General features: G+C 34.0%; 1 protein-coding gene across 3 annotated transcripts in view; it reads left to right on the top strand.

Moving 5' to 3' along the window:
- MCU (mitochondrial calcium uniporter) overlaps window positions 1–22,919 on the top strand; it is a 199,182-nt gene that overhangs the window by 151,191 nt on the left and 25,072 nt on the right. For all 3 annotated transcript variants that reach the window (XM_032469877.1, XM_032469875.1, XM_032469876.1), the window contains one exon: window positions 13,880–13,949. In XM_032469877.1, the coding sequence (XP_032325768.1) occupies window positions 13,880–13,949 (70 nt within the window). The remainder of the gene's footprint in view (window positions 1–13,879; window positions 13,950–22,919) is intronic.

Here is a 22,919-nt window from a genome sequence, read left to right as displayed (position 1 = left end):
AAAGCTCCACTTGGTAATCTAGGTCATTGTCTTCTTTTGTGACTTTCAGTTTTTCATGTGCTCCAAATATAGAATGATTATGGGGAGGAGATAGACTAAGTGTGAGCAAACCATGATTGTTCTGTTGTGGTAATAATGATATTCACAATGTTTTGCTAACTTACTCAATAAAAATAAGAAAGAAAGTACTGTTCTGAGAAGCCACTTAAGTTCTCCTTTGGCCTTACTTCTATGAGTATTTCTATTTTAGAACCTTGAAATCCTTTAACACACTCTGATTGTAGAATTGACCAGCTTCTATTTATTGCACTTGTTAGTGAAGATCAATTATTGAATTATTTAGTAGTGTTTAATCAAAAGAGGGAAAGTGTGATATTTTGGCCATCCTCAAAGAGCTTCTGTTGTCAAGGCATGTAAAGACAGCATTGACTCGGAGCATTGTTTTAATGAGGCTATTCAATGACATTAAACATATTGGCACTGAGTGTTCTTACACACTGGAAATAAAAGTAACTTTTAACTCTTAATGCTCTTACTCCTCCTTTTATAAGAACATTAATTCAATATTTAAACAGATGCCAGTTTTGACTCTGTCGTATCTCGAAAATACTTTTTTCCTGCTGGGCAGGATAGGAAAAGATTTGAAATGTTTTACTGAGTGCCATTTGAAAATTTGATGAAAGAACCTCATGAAGAATGTTATCTGGATCCTAAGAAAATAAATAATAAATATACAATATTGTATACAATACAATAAATTTAATGCTACCTTTGCTCCCATCCCCAGTTGCAAAGCTCTTTCTCCCCAGAGAATACTACTGTAAAAATGATATCTTTCTCATACATTTTAATTATTATTGTATATACTATACATAAATACATGTGAAAAGGAAAACAATAACGTGTGTATATATTTGTTTCTTTTATACTTACATATGGAGTACTACAGTTTACTTATCCTTCTATAATTTACTTTTTAAATCTTGAGATTTATCAACTTATAGACCTATTAATAGCTTTTAATTCTAAATTAACTTTGTTAGAATTATTATACTTAATTGACAAAAATATTTATTCTGTTCTAAGTTATAATCTTTTGAAATCAAGCTGACTCTGCCCCCCCAAAAAAGAACTTGGTTTGTATTATTTTGCCCTCTCAAAGATTGAGTTTACTCAGTTGTATTTTAAGACGATAAAGATACTGTCTTTTGTCAAATAATGATGTAAGAAACAATTTTGTGAAATTTCTTATTTAATCTAATATCCAGAATGTTGAGGGAACCCTGTATTCACTTTTATTTAGAGCCTCCTGTATAAAGCACTGCATCAGAAATTTCTTTTAGAACTTTGTGCTAAAAAAATATTTTGCCTTTCTTGATAAATTGTTATGCTTCCTCCCTTCAGTTAATGGGAATTATTGCTGATCGTGTTGTCGTTTTATCTTGGGGGCTGGGAGACCATAATAGTTCCTCTATTGTTCCTCTAACAAATTACAACAAACTTTGTGGCTTAAAACAACATAAATTTATTGTCTTCTAGTTAAGTAGGTTAGAAGACCAATACAAGTCTCACTGGTGTTCGCAAGTCTGTGTTCCTTTCTGGAGGCTCTAGGGAGAATCTGTTTCCTTGCCTTTTCCATATTCCAGAGGCTACCCCGTTGCCTTCACCCCTTCCTCAAATGACAATGGGGAGAGTCTTTCTTGGTCTTTGTCACACTGGCATCTCTCTGGTTCTCTATAGCCATGTCTTCCTCTAACTGTTTGAAGTCCCCGTGGTAACATTGGTCCTATCCAGATAATCCAGGATAACCTCCCTATTTTAAACTTAGTTTATTGGCAACCTTAATTCCACCTGCAACCTTAATTTCCTTTGCCAAGCAACATGCCTACAAATTCTGAGACTGAGAGATGGACATCTTGGGGAGAGACATTTTTCTGGCTACCACAGAGGTTTAGAGCTAAATATGGAACTTAATTTAACCACTTTAATGGCCCACATCAAAACTTCTTTTTATCCCCATCTTTATTTGCTAATATTTCTATTTTTCTTGGTCCTGGTTTTTTAAATTTCAGTTTCAGAATTAAAAAAATTACCACCATTTTTATGGTGTGTTTGTGGTGGTGTTGCCTCGAATTCTTTGTAGAAAAGACCAAGGATAAATAAAATAATTTGAAAATTTAGACCTTGTGCATGCTTAGAAAATGAAGAGGATGGTAGTGATAGTGGTAATGGAGAGATATATGTGTACACACACACACACACACACACACACACACAAAAGGATCAGCCAGCTTTGAATTATATATAAAAATCAGCTTAACTATTAGATTTGGTCTTGCCCTTTGTACTGCACTAAGACCTTTATTTACTGTTATTCTTTTGTATTAATTTTAAGTAATGTGTTTATTATCCAAAGTTAAACTCTGAGACAGCTTTATTAAGAATATTTTTAAAAATCAAGCAAATTAAAATAAATCCCCATCACCAAAGACATTTAAAGGAGGAAAGTTTACCTAAATCTGTGTATCTATATGAGGCCAGAGCATTAAAGACACATAATACTTATGAAGGTTTTTAAACTCCAGTTAACTGATGGTGGATTTGTTATTCTTCTGATATTCCTGTTGGGTGAAATCTTGAAGGACTGTGAAGGAACATTGTCAGCTAGTACATGGTTCTATTATGTTCGTATTCCAGATTGAGATTTACAATTACACAGGACAGTTATGTTAGAAATGCAGGCAGCATGTTTATTTTGTTTTTAACTAGGTACAATAACAGCTAATAAAGGAAAAAGGAATTAAAAAACAAAATCAACTACTTCGCTATTACTTTCTCGTTTTATATATCAGTTCTCGTGGTATATCTATTACACTTACACAACACGTGGGAGGGTGGAGAGTAATTTTTATAGCAGCTGTTGTGTCCCTCTCATCAACAGAGGAATAAAAAGGGCCTCTGGTTATTTATATTTGTGAGTGGTGGCTACATTCTTTTTTATTATTAGCTGAAGCTGGAGTGAAAAGTGAACATCACAGAAGGCTTGCTTTTGATTGGAAATCATTTACTTCATTAATATAAGGAAGATGTGACAAGACTTCGCAGTACCACTTCTTTCCTTACCCCTTTATATTTTATCCTTAGCTAAGAAAAAATTAAAGCAAGTCTGTAACCAACGGATGAAATATAGAAACAAATGGGAGTATAAGTAACTGAAATCTTACATATAATGATTTTTCCTTTTCTGTCCTAGCTTTTCTCTTGCATTTTAAAGGTTTCAGAAAAATAAATAAATTCACTATATTTTACTTTAAAAAGGAGAGAAGACTATAACAGGATATTTAGAGGTCAGTAGATATACTTATGTTAATTCTTTTTCTTTCTCAACTTTTATTTGGAAAAAAATTCAAACCTACAGGAAAATTGCAGAAAGATTATGATATACAATCTTACACCCTTTACCTAGAGTCATCAGTTTATTAATATTTTGCCACATTTGTTTTATTTCTGTCTATATCACACACATACATGAACACATGCATACTATTATTTATTATTTTCTGATTTATTTGACATTGTCAGACATAATCCTTCACCTCTAAATGCTTCAGCCATGTTTTTCTGAGAATAATAACATTCTCCTACTCTTGTTCAAAATACAGAATCTGATTTTACTTTTTCCCAATTCTTGTCTATTACCTGAGTTTTATCAGCATTCAAGAACAAAGGAAGCAGTAAGGGGGATTATTAATAGCAGCCACCCACTTTCTACGTTATTCACCACTACGCATCTTTCAGAAACCAAGCGTGAAAAGGAAAAACGGAGGTTGATTTTCAAATCTAAATAAAATTGATGGACGAGACCCCTATAGCATTAAAAGTAAGTGCAGTTTCTTGAGCTATCACATACAGTTGAATCATTCCCCAAATACCTGTTGGTATTTATTTTTATAAATTTATTGACTTTCAGAGTTGGAAGGACCTTACAATGTATGTTGTATAACTCTTTCATTTTACAGATGAAAAGAACTAAAGTTCAAGGTCACACAACTAGAGATGAGACTGGAATTTAGCTTTTCAGAGTCTTAATGCAGTATTCTTTCGGTTATGTCATAATTGCCTCCCCACAAGCCCTTGTTGCTTATGCTGGGGTCTTGATAAATGAGAAAAGTAAAATGTCTGAGACTACTCCATCTAACTAATGTAACCCCCTTGAATCTCATCTGAACGAACTACAGCAGTGCTTCTCAAGTTCTAATGTGCCTGTGAATTTCCTAGTCATATTGTTAAAATGCAAATTGTGATTCAGTAAGTCTGAGGCGGGGCCTGAGAATCTGCATTTCTAACATGTTCACCAATGCTGCTGCTGCAGATCCGTGGACTACATTTTGAGTAGCAGTTATCTAGACCCAGCACAGAAATCTCATAGTCCCTGGGCACCAGCAAAGTAGAAAAAAACTACAAAATATTTCAGTTATATAAAGTATAGAGAATAATATAACACCTGTTTACTCATCATCAAGCCAAAATGAAATACTTTTAAAGGTTGTTATTTTCCTAACTTTTATGCCACTTCAGAACAGGGATTTTTATCCCAATACATTAATTTATAGATGGAACTATATATTTACCCAATATTGTTATAGCAGCAAATACTGAGATTCCACAGAATTTAATGGTAATATGGAAGGAAATATTAATTCAGGTGATGAAAATAACTGTAGCCAAATTGAACTGTCAGTCAAAAAGGGCAACCAATGAAGTTCCACTGTTACTCTCAATAAAAAACATCTTTCAAACCAGTTACATTTATTCATTTAGCAAATACTTTTTTTTAACATTTTTTATTGATTTATAATCATTTTACAATGTTGTGTCAAATTCCAGTGTTCAGCACAATTTTTCAGTTATACATGAACATATATATATTCATTGTCACATTTTTTTCTCTGTGAACTACCATAAGATCTTGTGTAGATTTCCCTGTGCTATACAGTATAATCTTGTTTATCTATTCTACAATTCTGAAATCCCGTCTATCCCTTCCCACCCTCTGCCCCCTTGGCAACCACAAGTTTGTATTCAATGTCTGAGTCTATTTCTGTTTTGTATTTATGCTTTGTTTTTTTGTTTGTTTGTTTTTGTTTTTTAGATTCCACATATAAGCGATCTCATATGGTATTTTTCTTTCTCTTTCTGGCTTACTTCACTTAGAATGACATTCTCCAGGAGCATCCATGTTGCTGCAAATGGCATTATGTTATCGGTTTTTATGGCTGAATAGTATTCCATTGTATAAATATACCACATCTTCTTTATCCAGTCACCTGTTGATGGACATTTAGGCTGTTTCCATGTTTTGGCTATTGTAAATAGTGCTGCTATGAACATTGGGGTGCAGGTGTCATCCTGAAGTAGGATTCCTTCTGGATATATGCCCAGGAGCAGGATTCCTGGGTCATATGGTAAGTCTATTCCTAGTCTTTTGAGGAATCTCCACAGTTTTCCATAGTGGCTGCACCAAACTGCATTCCCACCAGCAGTGTAGGAGGGTTCCCTTTTCTCCACAGCCTCTCCAGCATTTGTCATTTGTGGACTTTTGAATGATGGCCATTCTGACTGGTGTGAGGTGATACCTCATTGTAGTTTTGATTTGCATTTCTCTGATAATTAGTGATATTGAGCATTTTTTCATGTACCTTTTGATCATTTGTATGTCTTCCTTGGAGAATTGCTTGTTTAGGTCTTCTGCCCATTTTTGGATTGGGTTGTTTGGTTGTTTCTTATTAAGTTGTATGAGCTGCTTATATATTCTGGAGATCGAGCCTTTGTCGGTTTCATTTGCAAAAATTTTCTCCCATTCCATAGGTTGTCTTTTTGTTTTACTTCTGGTTTCCTTTGCTGTGCAGAAGCTTGTACGTTTCATTAGGTCCCATTTGTTTATTCTTGCTTTTATTTCTTCTAGGAGAAAATTTTTGAGATGTATGTCAGGTAATGTTTTGCCTATATTAGCAAATACTTATTGAGTACTCTCCCATGTAGTTTACATTCTGATTTCGTTCCCTTATTCTAAATTTATATGCTTCTTTGAACTGTCTAAATGATGATTTAAAGGTACAAACGCTAGATTTTATGGGACAGTGAGTTCTTTAAGTATTTCGCGTTTTGTTTCTTTGTTGTTTAAAAGTAGTAACTAGCAGTATACTTAATGGCCATTTTAATACAACATGGAATACATTTGAACCTACAGCAGCTAAAAATAAAATAGAGATATAATATATATGAAGAAATTTGTGCTCTGAATATCTCCCAAAATGCTTATAGAAATAATAGTCACTTCCTTATTACTCAGGGTAGTTTAGCAGTAAAATAGCAAAGCAAAGTTATAAGACTTGTCAAAGATATTGAGGTATAAGGAAGAAGACAACTCAATTAGGTATTTATTAAGCTTCTACTTTCTCCTAGTGTAGGGGTTAGGGTACCAATATATGAGGAAATGAAGGCAGTCTTCAGAGTGATCATTACTCTGAAGTGGAAACAGGCATCTAAACAGATAATTAGAATACAGTGTGACAAATGAAAACAGGTATGGCCAAAATCTAGGAGCAGTGCAGGAAAGTTGTAAAGGAAATGGAGTTAGAGAATTTAATACATTTAAAAATGATTCTCATAGCAAGAGACTATGAGAATTAAGAATTTCTGTAAAATAGAGAGATGGATAGATAACATGATAATGTACAATTTAGGCAAAGAATATAAAAAGGTGTTCATTGTATAATTCAACTTTGCTGTATATTTGAAAAGTTTTATACTAAAATAAAGTAATAGTTGTAAAAAAAAAAAAAAGCAGGTAGGATAATAGAGGGGCCACAATTTTCACTTTTCTTATAAATGTAGGTTCTTAATAAACAGCAAGGAAAGAACAAAATAGAAAAGGACTTTGCAGTTTACTGTGAGAAAGGCAGTCTGTCACTTTAAAAAAGCAGAAATGCCTTACACTGATACCATTAACATATCTGTTATGAGAATCAAGAGAGTAAAAATGCATCCTTTAAGGAAAATGTCGCAACTATCAGGGTATAAACACATTCCAAATGTATGTGTAGAATTGCCTCAGATACTAGGGACCCAGACTGTCTACACAATGAAAATTTAGTAGATACTGGACTCTGGTTCTTATCCAGTATAAACCATAGGTTGTAATTTGGGGATGATGCCAAAATCTAAAATAGAATCCTTTTTTATTGATGAAGTTAATATATACTAACAAAAAGTTCTTCATATTGCTTTGTTTTATAGATGTGAAATTCTCTTGGAAATCAAAGATATATAAATTGAATTATGACTTCCATTATGAAATAACAATGTATTACAATGGGAGAAATGTTGCTGATGTTATAATAAAATGTAGGAACTGTTTTAAATAACATATTCAAGGAGAAAATAATTTTCTGATATTAAACTGTAATGTATAATTTAACTCACGAAATAGAAATACCAGTTTCACTTAACCTGTATCAGTAATTTTGTTTCCTTGGTGAGTTATTGAAAGGAGAATGAAATATGCCCTGTAGTTAGTCTAACTCTTTAAATGTTTTTATGGTACTATTTGAAGATATTCTCCTTTAAACCTTCAGGTTTCTACCTGTAACATCATCAGGTGTTTATATTGTATAAGCTCTTTATTTAGAGATAGTTGTGGCTTTTGAAATGCATTAAATTTATTAAACTCTTTTCAATAAGAATTTGATTAAAGAGATTGATTTGTTCTGAGTTTATATTTCTGAGTATCTTAAATTTTGGTAGAATGTTAGTCATTCAGATGTTGTCACATTTATATTGTCACTTATCCTTAAGTGAAATCAGCCTTATGAAGTAGTCAGTTTTGTTGTCATTGCAGTTTTTAATTTAAAAGATGGGGAAACAGACTTCAGGGTTGAAATTCAAGATAGTCAAGTTGGAACTAGCCCCAACTCTTCTAACTACAGTGTTTTCTCCTATATCAGATCATGAGGGTTTGAAGCCATGGTGCTTATTTTAGTATATTGGTAGAATTGAAGTAGTGCAGAATTATTGTTGATGTAATGCTTCAATAGGTTTATTATATCGATAAATATGTGGACAAAACTGATGCGAAATTGTAGAAGCTATTATAGGTACGTTTTGCTTTAGAACAAGTGAAATAGTTTTACACTGTAAGTCCTAGTTTGCTCATAAGCACTGGATTCTAGAGATAGGTTTGGCAAAATTGTTGACACGTGGGTACTCTGGTCTTAAAGAAATGAAACTTTTGGAACATGAATTGAGAGGATCCATTCTCATAACCATTCCTTGTTATACTAGGGGAAATTAACAATGGAATATCATTTGACATCTAAACTCGTGGTATAGTGAGGCTATTTATAACAAGGTTTTAGCCATGGACAAATATATTTATAAATATATATGGTTATTCCATCTGAAGCTGTTTGACATAATTAAATAGTATTTATATATAGCTTGACATAAGTAATAGTTACTTGTTTCCTAATGAAATTAGGTTTCGGATTTTTGTAAAATAAAGGAAACTGGGTCAATAAGGAACTACCCTTTTCCTCTTTCTTTCTTTCTTTTCTCTCTTTCTCTTTTCTGTTTCCCCTCTCTGGTCTAATGTCTAACTGGCTGTGAGTATTTGGGAGTATTGACAGTCTTCCCAAGTTACTTGCAGGAATATATTGCTGAGTTTGCTCTTCTGAACAATGAAAGGTGAGTGTAGGGGAAATTGCATAATTTATGATAGAATTTTAAAGTAAGTTTTGACTTGAATTTAATAATTCACTCTAGGGACATGGAATGTCTTTTTATAATACTAAAGCTTGATTTTTTAATTATCTTGGATCTTATGACTTGGGAAAATAAAGTTATAGTGTTTTATAGTCAGATTCTGACCTGATAATTTTTCTTTTTTCTTCTCCTGAGGTTAAGATTTAAAGGAAATGGTTGTAATACCAGGGCAGATGTTATATTTTACTTTCACTAGAAGCACCCCCCCCCCCCCATTTTTCCTAGAAGTTCTCAAGTTACTTACCAAGGATGTGGACTATCTCAAACTAAAAATATAAACTTACATTTTCTTTTCAAGGGACCGTGTCGACACCCATTCACCTTGTTCATTTGGCATTGATTGCCCAGAGATTTACTCTTTCTCTGATGATTTCTGCACATTCTGAATATTTACTTTCTTAACTCTAATCTTGTTCTCTACCTATAAAATATAAATATATGGATAATACATGCCATTTGCCTGAATGCTTTTCTTTTTTTAACTTCTTGACATATTTTTTAAATGTTCAACATCAGTTAAGTATTTATTAAAATCTCTTTTCTTGTGATTTATTAAGAATATACAATTTAAAAAATATATTAAATCTAAGGGAGTCATGGAGTACAGTTTATAGAATACCCGTGTGTCTTTGGTCTCGAGCACTTATGTTCTTTTCCTCTTTTTTTCTTTTGTCTTTGTTTTGCTTTTGTTTGTTGTTATTATTGTTGCCATATTTCAAAGAAAAAAAGCAAAAACAAAATCATTTTTGTTTCTTTTGGCCTTATCATATTATAGGCTATTAGAAGGTTTAAAGAAAGCAAAGGACTTATGTGTGTGTTTGTGAACACTTAAGTAATATTTTGTCATTGCCAGTGTCATTATAGAAGTGACTGGGAAGGACTTTGGGAAAGTGAAATATCTCAAAACTACAGAGGTGGGGTTCTACAGCAAAGCTCAACAAACATTTTCTTAAAGGGCCATATGGTAAATATTTCAGGTTTTGTGGGCCACATGGTCTCTGTTGCAACTACTCACCTCTCCTGCAACTACACAACTACTCAATTCTGTTGTTGTAATATGAAAGTGGATAAATGAGCTGTAGATAATAAATAAATAAATGAGCTTGGTTGTGTTCTAGTAAAACTTCATTTACAAAAACAGGTACCTGCCCTGCCAACTGTGTTCTATAACATTCTAACAAATAATATTCATAAGCAGCCATGTATTTATGCATTTCTCTGCCCCACAAGACATCTTTTATTATTGTTGAGGATAATGTGTAAAAATCATAGAGGATAGAGGATTTCCTGTTTGAAAATGGCTTAGTAGATGTATACCAAAATATTCTCAGGTAAAGCAATATGATGATTGGAATTTCCTTTAAGATACTCTGGAAAAAACCTGGGTGGATATAGATGAACCATGTTAGACAAAATGTTGGTAAATACAGAAGCAGGTGATGGGTACGTGGAAGAAATTCATCACACTGTGCTCTCCCCTTCTGTCTATATTTTTAAAGTCCATATGAAAAAGCTGCTACTTAAATAAATAATGGCCCAGTAAAGGCAACACTTCCTCCCTTCTCTTGGAATCACTTTAAAATAGGTAAGAGAAGAAGAAACAGAAGTACAGGCTCCATTTTCAGCACAACCAGAGATCTCTGCAGTCCCAAAGCACAATATATGAGGAATGGCTGCCAGATCTCAGGAAGGTCAGATGAGGGTGTGAGATGACCCTGAGAGAGGACGCCTGTGATACGCTTGTCAATCTCCAACAAAGCTGAGAGAACTCAGTTCTCCAAAATAAGTAGCTGGCCTCACTTCTCCAAAGCAGCATTCTACCCTAACACTACGTACAAAGTCCTCAAGGAAAGATTAACTTAGGAATCTTGTGCCAATCTGAATAATCGTTCAATACGAAGGCAAAGAAGATTTTTTAACATGCCAAGCTTCAGGGAATTTAGCTCTCATGAGCCCTACCTCTGTAGGATGAAGTTAAGCCACCAAGAAATGAAAAGAAAAATGATAGTTAAAGTATTGGTAGTAAGCATGGAGTCCATTGATCTAGAAAATTAAGACTAAAACAAATGTGAAAATTAGGCTTTGCAGAGCAGAGTATGAATGTTTAAAACCTTGACAATGTAGTAATGATATAACTAACAAAAGTTGGAAGAGTGTGGGACAAAAATGATGTAAAGTGGTAGAAACCTCATGTTTTATAACAAGCTGTCAAAATATGTCATTTAAAACCAATGAATTCAGATAAAGAAGTATGTGGGGTTGAGGGGAGATATATAAATAGGTAGATGATAGATAGACAGACACTAAGAAAAATTATATAGTAAATAAATAAATACAGTAAATGAAAATGGATAGTAGAAGGGAGGGGAAATGACATAAATTCATCATTGCCCGTAATAGAGATAGAAAATATATACAAATATATGTAAAAAAATATATATATACACATATAAATACATATAGAGAGAGAACACCAGTTGACAGAATTGCCACTTTAAATTGGGTTGGCCAGAGCAGGCCTCATTCTGAAATGTGAGCAAAGATGTGAAGAAAGTGAGGGAGCCTGGTAGTTATCTGGAGAAACAGTATTCAAAGCAGAGGTGATAGCTGTCGCAAAGGTCCTGGAACAAGAGTATAGATCGTGCATACAAGAAGCAGCAAAGAGACTAGGGGCTAAAGCAGAATGACTGAGAAGCAGAGTGGTAGGAGGTGAAGTCATAGAGGTAATAGGGTATCAGATAATATTGGGCCTTAAAGGCAGTTAAAAGAGCTTAGACTTTTTCTGAAATAACTACTAAAACAAAAAAATAAACTTCTGTATTATTATTAGAAGTACATGCATAACTAAAACAAAGCAAGCACAAGCCACTTAGTAAGCTATTTTTTAAGAAGAAAGAGCAGCGATAAAAGCAAAAAGCATAAAAATTTTGTAACAAAATTTGATAAATGAAAGGAGATCAAATATATGTTATATTAATAAGTATAAATAGCCTAAACTTTCCTATTAAAAGAATCCCAGATTAAATCCCAGAGAAAACTAGAGTCATTCCTTAAACAAAAAAACCAGGAAGAATAACAAAGTAAAGGATGGTCAAAAACAAAACAGGCACTTGCAAACTAAAAGAAAAAAATTGCAGGGGTCATGATCTTAATATTGGACAAAACTTAGTACAAAAAGCATTACATTAGGGAAGAGGACATAGAAGATCTGAATAAAGAAGACCTTAAAATGCTTCTCAGGAACACAGACTTAAATGGAAAGGCATAAAAGATTCTTTGGTAAAAAGATTAAAAAATCACATAGATGTGATTTTCCTTATATTAATCCATGGAGTTGATAAGACACCAACTTCAAACAAAGCAAACAAAAAACTAGCTAACATTCATTGAGCACTTACTATATGCCAGGCACTGTTATAAATGCTTTATATGTATTAATCATTTAGACCTCACAGCAACTTTATGTGGTAGGTGCTACTATTATGCTTTGTCCATTCTTTGGTGAAGAAACTGAGACCCAAAGAGACTAATGAACTTGAAAAAGTTGCAGTTAGAATAAAGTACTGAATCAGAATCTGAACTCAGGGGTGATTATATATTCTTGCTTTTAATCACTGTGTTATGTTGCTTTTAAAAGTAATAGGAGTGTGTGTGGGGGAGGGTATGTGTGTGTGTGTGTGTGTAACTAGATACACTGATTCTAAAGTTCACATTGAGAAACAAATAAGCAAGAATAGCCGGGAAATTCTTAAAGGACAGTAATAAGGGGGTAATAGCCCACCTTGCCAGATATAAAAATATAAAGCTAGAATGTTAAAACAATGTAATTACTAGGTCATGAGCAGATAGATCATTGGACAGAATAGAAATTCAGAAAAAGATCCAAATTCATAGAGGTATTTGGAAAATTATAAAGGAAGCATTTCAAATAAGAAGGAAATGAATTATTCAGTGTATGGGATAGCTGTGTTATAGGTAGAGGTAAGTTGGATTTCTACTTCTTAACTTTGACTAAAATTACTCCTAAATCTCATGTTCTGCATGCTCTCTCAAGTTTGTAGGAGGTGGAAATTAACAATACTCACAGGAATGATGTAAAAATCTGTTACACACCTTAGTCGTGTTAAGGTATGCATTGTCATAGAGTCCTAAATGATTTTTCTTTGGGCTGATGGAGTACCTGGCTCTGAGGCTAATTTTTCCTTCCTCCCCTCCCTCCCTCCCTCCCTCCCTCTCTTCCTTCCTCCCTTCCTTCCTTCGTCCCCTCCCTCCCCTCCCTTCCTTCCTTTCTTCCTTCCTTCCTTCCTTATTCTCTTTCCTTCTTGTCAGTTAATACCTTCTTTTCTTCCTCCTTTAACACTCTTTGTGGCTAGGAAAGTAAAATGTACAAAGGGATAATAAATTAAACATTTGGCAAGTCAGAAAATATCCAGCATTCTTTCTGAAACGTAGTTTAATTGTGAGAACCTAAATTCCAAACCTAAATCCACAATGACACTACTCTTTGAGGAGGTAGTAAAGGCAGAGGTTAGTGTGAGTTCCTTCTAACATGCAGAAAATAGTAGTGATTGATTACTTAAGGAGTGAAGTTGCCTGACCAAGTTTAAAAAAAAAAGACTAGATGTCTACCCAGTAACAGTAAACTTGTGATATAACTACTTAATAACTGTGTCATACCTAGTAAAGGACATGAAGGAAGTGCAGGTCTAAAAGCTAGCAAGAGGACCAAGAAGCAAGAAAGCTTAGTTTAGACTTGATAGCACTTAAACCCAGTATTTTGTACATAAAGAACTAGATGAAACAGCAGTTCGTGTGATATGTGTGTATGTAAATGTATTTGTATGAAATTTTGAAAACAAACCAAAATGTTCATCACTGTCATCTTAGGATGATAGGAGTTTGAGAGACTTCTTTTATCTGTATTTTTAAACTCTTCTCCAAAAATAAATATTATTTAAATAATTACAAAGCTGTTATTTGTTATATACATGCACATATGCATATAACATTTGTTGTTGTGTCCTGACAAGTGGATGTGTCTTTTTGTATTTTCTAGGTGCACCAGAGACTCTCTTCTTGGCAGAATTTGGGAGTTGTTTATTGCAGTACTGTTGTGCCCTCTGATGGTGAGTTTTGGCAAATCCATTTTTTATGTCTAATGCTTTTCTTTTCTTCTTTAACTCTTTGTAAGGTGGGCTTGGAGTCAGAAAGAGAACGGCAAGGAGGGGTATTAAAGAAGAAAGTTTGAATGAGGATCTAGTGAATTCAGAGGACAAATCAGGGAATAAAAGTTATAGACCCAGCAGGTTTTCAGAGGTCACAGAATAATATTATCTACTCTTCTCATTTATGTTCTAAAATTGGCGAACCTGTTAATGCAAAGAGCACAGAAGCACCATCTTTGGCAGTTCCAGCCATTGAATTGTCATATTATGGATAATGATCAAACACTCCATCTCCTTCATGGCATCAGAGCCTAGAGAAGAAGCAATTCAAAGTCTGAAACCTGCTTCCTTTTCTTTTTCTGCTGCCTTTTTTCTTCCCTTAGACTCAGGGCTGTAATACTCTTCTTTGATGTGAGACAAAATGAACAGATGCTTAGGGACCATATACAGTTCTATGTAAAATTCTATGATGCTGCAAATTGGCAACAGGATCTAAGCTTTAGTTTTGTTTACAGTAGTGGAGGAGATATGTTTACAACTCTTCTTGTCAGTTCTTTTACCCAGCATTGTACATTTACAGTTTAGATTGTTTGCTTAGGGTTGACTGTTAAACATATTTTCTCTGTGTAAAGTTTAGTTTGATAGAGCTCTAACTTCAACCTTATAAACATTAATTCATAGGCATAGCAACCATTGAAAGAGCATACTGAAAATTCACAGACACCTGAAATTGAAGAAGCTTCAGATGAGCCATTTGAAAGTCATAGGATCCCCTATTTTTAATCAGTATATGTATTTGCAGCATTATCAGAACCTCTCCCAAAGCTATTTAGTTATCTGAATATGCAGACAATATGTTCATATTTGCTAAATCCTCTAAACTTGGAGGAAATATCCATTTGTGATTACTCATTTGCCGTATGGTAAGGTTGAAAGGAAAAATAGTCCAGAATCAAAACAGTGAAAATAGCACCTGGCTTTCTTTTTCCTCTCTTAGAGACATAAAGAATTGATAAAGTGAAATCAGTATATAAATTTAAAAAAGCATTCCGCACTTGATTGTAGCTGAGGATAGTAGGTATGTCGTCTGCAGTCAGAATTCAGTATGTATACAGATGCCGGTACTTCCCATGTGACTGAGAGCCAGAGGACCATACCACCTTCCCATGGCACCTACTCTGCCTCCATAGGCCCCTCCAAAGCAGTAGGTGGGTATCACTCTTGCTCATAGCGCTGTCTTGGCCCATTAAACATCCAAAAGGGGCTGTTCACTTCTGTGCTAGCACCACTCCCAGGTCCAATTACCATCCTCCATTACCACTGCAGGGTGACATCATTGGATAGTTTCAATAAAGAGAGAATTTCTCTCAATATAAAAAATATTGCTCATAGTGCTGAATCCTCTCAGCTTTTGCTGAACTAGCAGCATTTCATTTAAAAAATTACTGCTTTTCTAATATTGTCTGAAATTTTCATATATTCAGTGTCAGTATATATGTATTAAAATATTCAGTGGCAACTAAATCACACTGCAGCAGCACACTGGTGCCCTCAGTGGTTGTTATGATATTCAGTGGCATCTAATTTGAACTAATAAATTCATATTGAAATCTATATAATTAATTTTACCACATAATACAGTTACTATTATCTTACATACTAATCTGTATGGAAGTATTTCAGTAATGTAACGGGGGTACAGTTGTCCTGAGGTATCTGGCTGAATGATCATAAATGCTAGCATTTAGCCCCTATGTTGCAAGAGGGGTTGAAGGCAATATTTTTACAAAGGTAAAAGGATACACACTTAAAAAAAAAGTGGCTCCCAAAATTCCTACCATTACTGTTGCCTTTCTTAAGTAAACTAACTCATATTAGCTATCAAGAAATAGAAGCAGAAATCTGTTTCATTTGATGCAACTCAGTGTCCTTATTACCTGCAAAATATATACCTTTCTTATTTTGTACTTCTAAATTAATTTTACCTTAGGCTGGTATAGCATGTAAGAAAATTCTGCTTAATACACAGCCACTTAAGTAGAGTTTAGCCACCAGTAGTAAACATCTCTATCATCATTCATTGTTCCTTGTCATGACTGCTGGATCATATTCTACATCAAATGAGGACTTGACCCTCTTTTTTCTTAAGTGCAAAATCTAAAATACCACATTATGTAATTGTGATATTTATATCCCTAGTATATAATAGATATACCTAATACATACTGCCTCCAGTAATTGCTTGTTAATTGTATTATTTGACAAATCTTCTAGTTATGACTATGATAGCTGATATAAAATATACAGATTATCTGAAATGTTTAACATCCCTACCAAAGCAAACTAAAAGGTTCTTAATTTTTCTTGTGTTGTAAATAATTTTAAGGATCTGGTGAAAGCTCTAGATTCATTCTCTAGAAGAAAATTTATATATACATATAGGAAATTTTACCTATACTTTCTTAGTGATGTAGACTCTCAAACCAACTCATGGAATCCCTAGTCTCATGGACCTTAATCAAGAACTGCTTTGGCTACACTGTACACAGGTGCACTTGAACATCCCCGTACTCATGCCTATGTTCCCTTTCATGAGAGGCATTGTACTTAGAGGTTAAGGGACAAGCTTTGAAGTCAAGATTTGCATCCCAGTTCCACCACTTAACCACCTTTTAGCCTTAGGCAAAGTAATCAACTTCTTAAAACCTCCTTCCTTATCTGTAAAATGAAGATAGTAATAATTATCACCTCCAAGAGAAAAAAATTGTACTTATCCAACAGAAATAGTACTTATTCCTCAGAAACTTATTTTATAAAGAGTGTTTGTGGTAGTGTTAATGGCCCCTAATCTAAAATAATGTGGTTTGGGGCTTCTCATTTTAATTTCTCTGTGCTCCAGATCTTCAACTGTAAAGTGACTAATGAAATTTTTATAATTGTATGTTTTATACCTGTTTAAAGGCCTTCAAAGCCTTCGGGGGTTCCCCTTCATATTAATAAAGTTAAGGATGAGAATAATTCTTCTATAGACAGGGTGACTGTATACTTTATCATCCAACCCATGAAACTTTGCAGAATGAGAAGGGGATGGCCAGAGTTGTCCTGGCAACTTTAAATAGCATAAGGATACATGTCCACTATAGGTGAGCTACAGTAAGAGCAAGGAAGATAGTCTCTTTTGACTGCTTTCATTTCTCTATCCAGAAATGTAATGCTACTCAGATTAGCCCTGTATTAAGAATTGTAGAAAGTTGTGTTTATTTTGTAGTTAACAAAAGATGTAAGATTCCCCTTCAAAAATTGTTTGAGTTCAGATAATTTTAGTAAGGAACAGTTATTGAAAATTCTTGTTTAATAATAAATAATCATATGTTTAACTAACCCAAATATAGATACTATATATAAATTCTTAACCTAAGTAAGGTCTATGGATGGTTTGGGGAACTGGATATATGCCCCAATTTTTTCCTTTGGTTTTTGTCCTGTTACTTTTTTAAAAACTTTATTGATATATATTTTTTATATACCATAAAATTCATTTATCATCGTGCAAGCATCATAACAATCCAGCTTATCCAGCTTTTGACAACTTCCTTCACCCTAAAAATTCTCTTGTTCCTGTTTTGCAGTCAATTGCTGCTACCACCCTAAGCCCCAGGCAAACACTGATCTACTTTCTGTCTCTATAGTTAAACCTTTTCTAAAAATGTCATATAAATGGATTCATACACTATGTAGTCTTTTGCATCTAGCTTCTTTTACATATCCTGATGCCTTGAGGTTTATACATATTGTAGTATATATTGTAGTTTTTCATTTTTATTGCTGAGTGGTATTCTAGTATGTGGAAATAAACAAAATACACGTTTTGTTTATTCATTCCCCAAACGAAAGACATTTGGATTGTTTTCCATCTTGGACTATTAAGAGTAATGCCACTGTCAACATTTGCTTGTAAGTCTTTGTATGGACATATGTTTTCATTTCTCTTGGGAAGATACTTAGGGGTGAAATGACTGGGTCATATGTTAAATGTGTGCATAACTTTTTAAGCAACTGCAGAACTATTTTCCAAAGTGATTGTACCACTTTGCATTCCTACCATAAATTTGTAAGTGTTCCAGTTTCCCCACATCCTCCCCAATACTTGGTGTGGTCCAATCTTCTTGATTATAAACATTCTCGTGGATTTGTAGTATTATTTCATTGAGGTTTTAATTTGCATTTCACTGATGACTGAGATGTTGAGCATCTTTTAATGTGCTTGTTAACCATTCAGATATTTTCTTTAATGAAGTACCCAAACTTTTCGCCCATTTAAAAAAAGTGATTGTCTTCTTAATATTGACATGTAAAGGTTCTTTTATGTAGAGTTTTTCCTATTACTTTTAAAATAGTTTTGGGGAAAGGGAAGATTTTTTTTTTTAAATCATGTTTTGTTATTAATGGCCATTCTTACACACAGTTGAAAATTCTGTAATTATTGTCATCATCATATTGAGGGCACAAACATCCCACCACTATGTTTAATTCCAACTTTTCAAAACTTGACAGCAAAAAAAAAAAAAAAAAAAAAAAAGAACGTAATGAAACTACTTAATCACCAAAAATGATAGAACAAAAAGCCTGTATTTTAATGTGGGCAGAGTTCTCACCAACCTAAATGTGAAGTTAGGGAAAACAGAAACACTCTTTTATTTTCCCATTTTAAAAATATGTCCTACAGTTTGAATTATTTTTGGAAGTAGAAGTTTCAGTTTGAAAATACGAAAATATGGTTGAACTTGTTTCACCACAAAAGCCTTTTTTTGAAAGAGTCTGTATGCTTGACTTTCACATTGCCAAGAAAAGCAGCCATGTGAACTTGGAAAGACGTTTAAGCTTGGTGTACTAACAGTATTTAAACTGTCTTAGCGTGGTGCAGAAGTAAATTTATGTCAAATCTCAGATGATGTCATCCATTTTAGGTTTGCTATCATTCATTTCAATATTTTGAAGTAGGTTTTGAGGGAATGGAAACTCTCCCATTTCCCTCCAGAACACAACTTGCTAAAGCTACTGATACTGCTCTAAAGAATTAGTTTCTAGTTTTTATCTCTTAATATGCATATTAACACAAAGAAAAATCCTGAATATGTGATCTCCTGTGGAAATTATAAAAACTGTTAACATGAGTGGCTATCACCATCTTTGAAAGAGTGTTAAATATCTTTTCCAAAATAACTACCAGAAGAAATTTTTTTTTACTCTAAAGAAGATTTTGGTACTCTGTGAACAGATGGCATATCTTCCAAACTTAGCAACATGCATGCTTGTACTGCCTCAGAGAAGAAAGGAGCTCTACCCATTGCAATTATGCATTGGTTTTTTTTCATCAGCACATAATGGCATTGAAGACTTCCAAAAGCCCTAAAAGAAGCCTTGGCTGCTACCACAGAAATAGTCACTATTCTGAGAACAAGATTTTATGAGAAAAAGAATCACAATAGAAATTTTTCCTTTGCTAGGTTAAACTCTGGACAGGAGTTTTGCTTTTTAAGAGAAGAGAGTTTATTACAAGGAAGAGTTTAGTTATGACTTGATTTACTTGGGGATATTTGGGCCTTTATGAGTGAACATAACTATTCCAATTCAAGACTGAACAGTCATTATTATGGATTTGGTAGAAAAATCATGAGCCCTTTTTAACCAAGCTGTAGCTCTGAAGTAGGCAAAAGTAGACAACCTTGTGAATTTTCTAGCTGCTGGAGGAAGTTGTTCTGTAGGCTAGTCATGAATGGAAAGCCTTGTCAGTTCCTCTGGAGTTTTCTCTTTAGAAAAACCTTAGAGCTCTTGCAGATTATCTCCACCCAGAAACCTTAAAATTGTAATTTGGATTTGTAATCCTTTTACTTGTGATATTGTATCAAAACAGTGAGTGATAAGAATTCAATTTTAAGAGTCTTAGAGAAATCTTAGGTTCCTTGCACACACCTAGCATCGTCTGGCAAAGTAAGCTATGGGAGCTGTGATTATATTTGTTACCACATACCTTTCCCGAGTCTCAGAGTTTTCACAACTTCTTTTCATTAAAACAGAAAGGCATAACCTTCTTAGATACTAAAGATGATATTCAAGTCACCATATCCAAAAACCAGGCCATCATGTGACTTCTTTATTCAAGCCAAACAGTAGCAGCCTTGTAATTGAAATGTTCTTTTGTATAGAATTAAATTTTAGTTTCTGTTTTAGTTTGTAAAATTTTAAAATTTATTTTAAACAACAGAAAATGGCCATTGATTTTGGTTTAAAATGAGGGAAAATGCTTCGGTTTTTATAAATACTGATTTTTTTTTTAAATATGGCAATGTAGTAGTCTGCTCAGGCTGCCATAACAAGAAACTATAGACTAGGTGGCTTAAACAAAAAATATACATACATTTTCTCATAGTTTTGGAGGCTAGAAATCCAAGATCAGAGTGCTAGCATGGTTAAGTTCTGGCAAGACCTCTATTTCTAGCTGACAGATGGCTACCTTCTCATTGTTCTCACATGATGGGGAGATCACTTACTCTTCTTATAAAGCCACAGCCCAATCAGATTAGGGCCCAACCCTTATCTTCTCCTTTAACCTTAATTAGCTCCTAAAGACCCTATCTCCATATAGTCACATTGGGAATTAGAGCTTCAACATACAAATTTTGAGAGATTGCAGTTCAGTCCGTAGCAGGTAATATGAAAGAAATCATTTTCCAATGCAATAAAATTAATTGTATCTAAAATTTTTTGTATATAAATTATTTGAATTTTTACAAGAAATAGTCTAAGGGGGAAATCCATACCTTCTTCAGATTCTCAAAGAGGTCAATTATCCAAAAATACCAAGGAACATGGAATTGATTTGTATAACTTATACTCTTTTTCCCCTTGTTGTTCTCAGTGGAACAAGTCATTTTTGTTCTCTTGAGGTTTAAAGACATGATTGGAAATTTTCTGATGGGAATTTATATGATTTTAGACTTTGGGTTTTAAGACTTTAAATTTTAGAAAGCAAAAGAAATTATTGAAGCAGGCATTTTCATATACTCTCATTGAATCTTCTCAGCAGCCTTGTGAAATACTAGAATTGCTACATTATAGGGGAGGAAACTGAGACACAGGCATATTCAGTAACTTACACTTGCATTCAAGGTGTCTTCTGTGGTAGAACTTGAGTTTTGAAATCTGTCCATCATTTTTCTGCTACACTTTGCTGTCTGTACTTTAGAATTGTAGTCTGCTTTTCACCACTCAGAAATTAACGTAGGCCAAGGATCAAGGTTTAATGAAGTTATCTTTATAGCAGTACCATCAAAATCATTATTCTTAAAAAGAAAAAATGTAGAACACTATATTAGGACAGAATCTCATTTTTACAAAAACAAAGTAAAATAGCTACTTCTTAGTGGGATAAGTAGATGTATGAAAGGAAGCAGATGACCTTTTACTTAGCACAAATGCTTTTGGTATTTATGAGAAATTATTTTTTTGAAAGTCAGATAAGCTTTTTGTTATTCCAAATATACAAAGATATATACCTCACAGACCTGATGAGGAGGAAGTCACGATTAGTTTTGGTGTCGAAAAGTGAGGAGTCAGCAGATCCACAAGAAAGATGATAACTGAGACAGTTGGGGAGGTTGGACAGGAGTGAACAGGTGGATATAGGTAAAATCATCCCAAGCAGAGAGAAGAACACATGTAAAAGTCCTGAAATGTGACATGAGCTACAAGTAGTTCAGATATTTCTTGAGCATCAAATGCAGGAAAGTGGAGAGTTTAACCTGAAGAGTTAGACAGGGGTCACATGATGCAAAGCCTTACTGTGTTGTGCCAGAGAGTTTGAACATTATTCTCTAGGCAATGGGGAAGCTCTGGAGGATTTACATTAGATCTAGTGACAATGTAGAGAGTATAATGGTCGGAGGAGAGCTGGAGAAGCTGTTCAGAGAGTGTGGCTTCTAAGGTGTCCAAGAAAGATGATAGACTTGTATCAAGTGTTGGTAACAGGGCTGAAGAGTCAAAAGAGATCTAAGAGGTAGAATCAAAAGGATTTGGAGAGGGAGGGAAAAGGAGTAGTTAAGATGATTTCCCAGGTTTCTGGTTGAAGCACCTGGTTAAAGAATGGTGAAAGAGTAAAAGATTTGCAGGGAAATAACAAATTCAATGGGGACTATTTAGGTTTGAGGTTTCTATCGAACATCCAAGTAGAGATATTGAGTAGACTCCTAGGCATACAAGTCAGGAAATCATAAAAGAGGTCCAAGCTGGAGATGGAAGGGTAGGAGTCTTCATCCTATAACTGAAGCCCTGACAGTGGAAGAGAAGGAAGCTGAGAGTGAGAGGTAGGAGGATGAAAAGCAGGCCTGAGGCCTTGACATTTACTAATTAGGAGAAGGAAGAGGACAAGCTGATGAAAGAGGCCAAAAAGAAATGGCCAGAAAGGGGACTGTCTGATCTAGAAAACTGAGTAATAATTGATAGTGAAAGTGAGAGAAAATCACTTAGAAGTTAAATTGATGAAGTTTCCTAACTGGATTCTTGAAAGGGAAGAGAGAGGATGGAGTCAATAATTACTTCAGAGTTTCTGGTTTGAGTACTGTCATCAACTGATGTGAGGAATACTGGATGCAAAGCAGGTATGAGGGTGAGAAATTAATTATTTTCATAAACAGATTTTAAAGAACCAGAATTAATGAAAGGTACGTAGGTTGTACTGCTATTTAACATAAGACTAATCATACCATATGTTAAAATATTTATAACTTTAAGGATTTTCACAACTTTTATCATTTAAGCCTTGTAATAACTTCACAAAAATGTGTTTACATAGTTCCAGAGAGAGAGATTCAGTTGTACAAATGCTAATTCACCTTAGGTTCACAATGAAATATATAGTTAATTTCATTAAAT

This window comes from Camelus ferus, chromosome 29, assembly GCF_009834535.1.
Source record: "Camelus ferus isolate YT-003-E chromosome 29, BCGSAC_Cfer_1.0, whole genome shotgun sequence".
Classification (NCBI taxonomy): Eukaryota; Metazoa; Chordata; class Mammalia; order Artiodactyla; family Camelidae; genus Camelus; species Camelus ferus.
The sequence above is the reverse complement of the archived record's forward strand: the minus strand, read 5'-3'. Positions and strand labels throughout refer to the sequence as shown.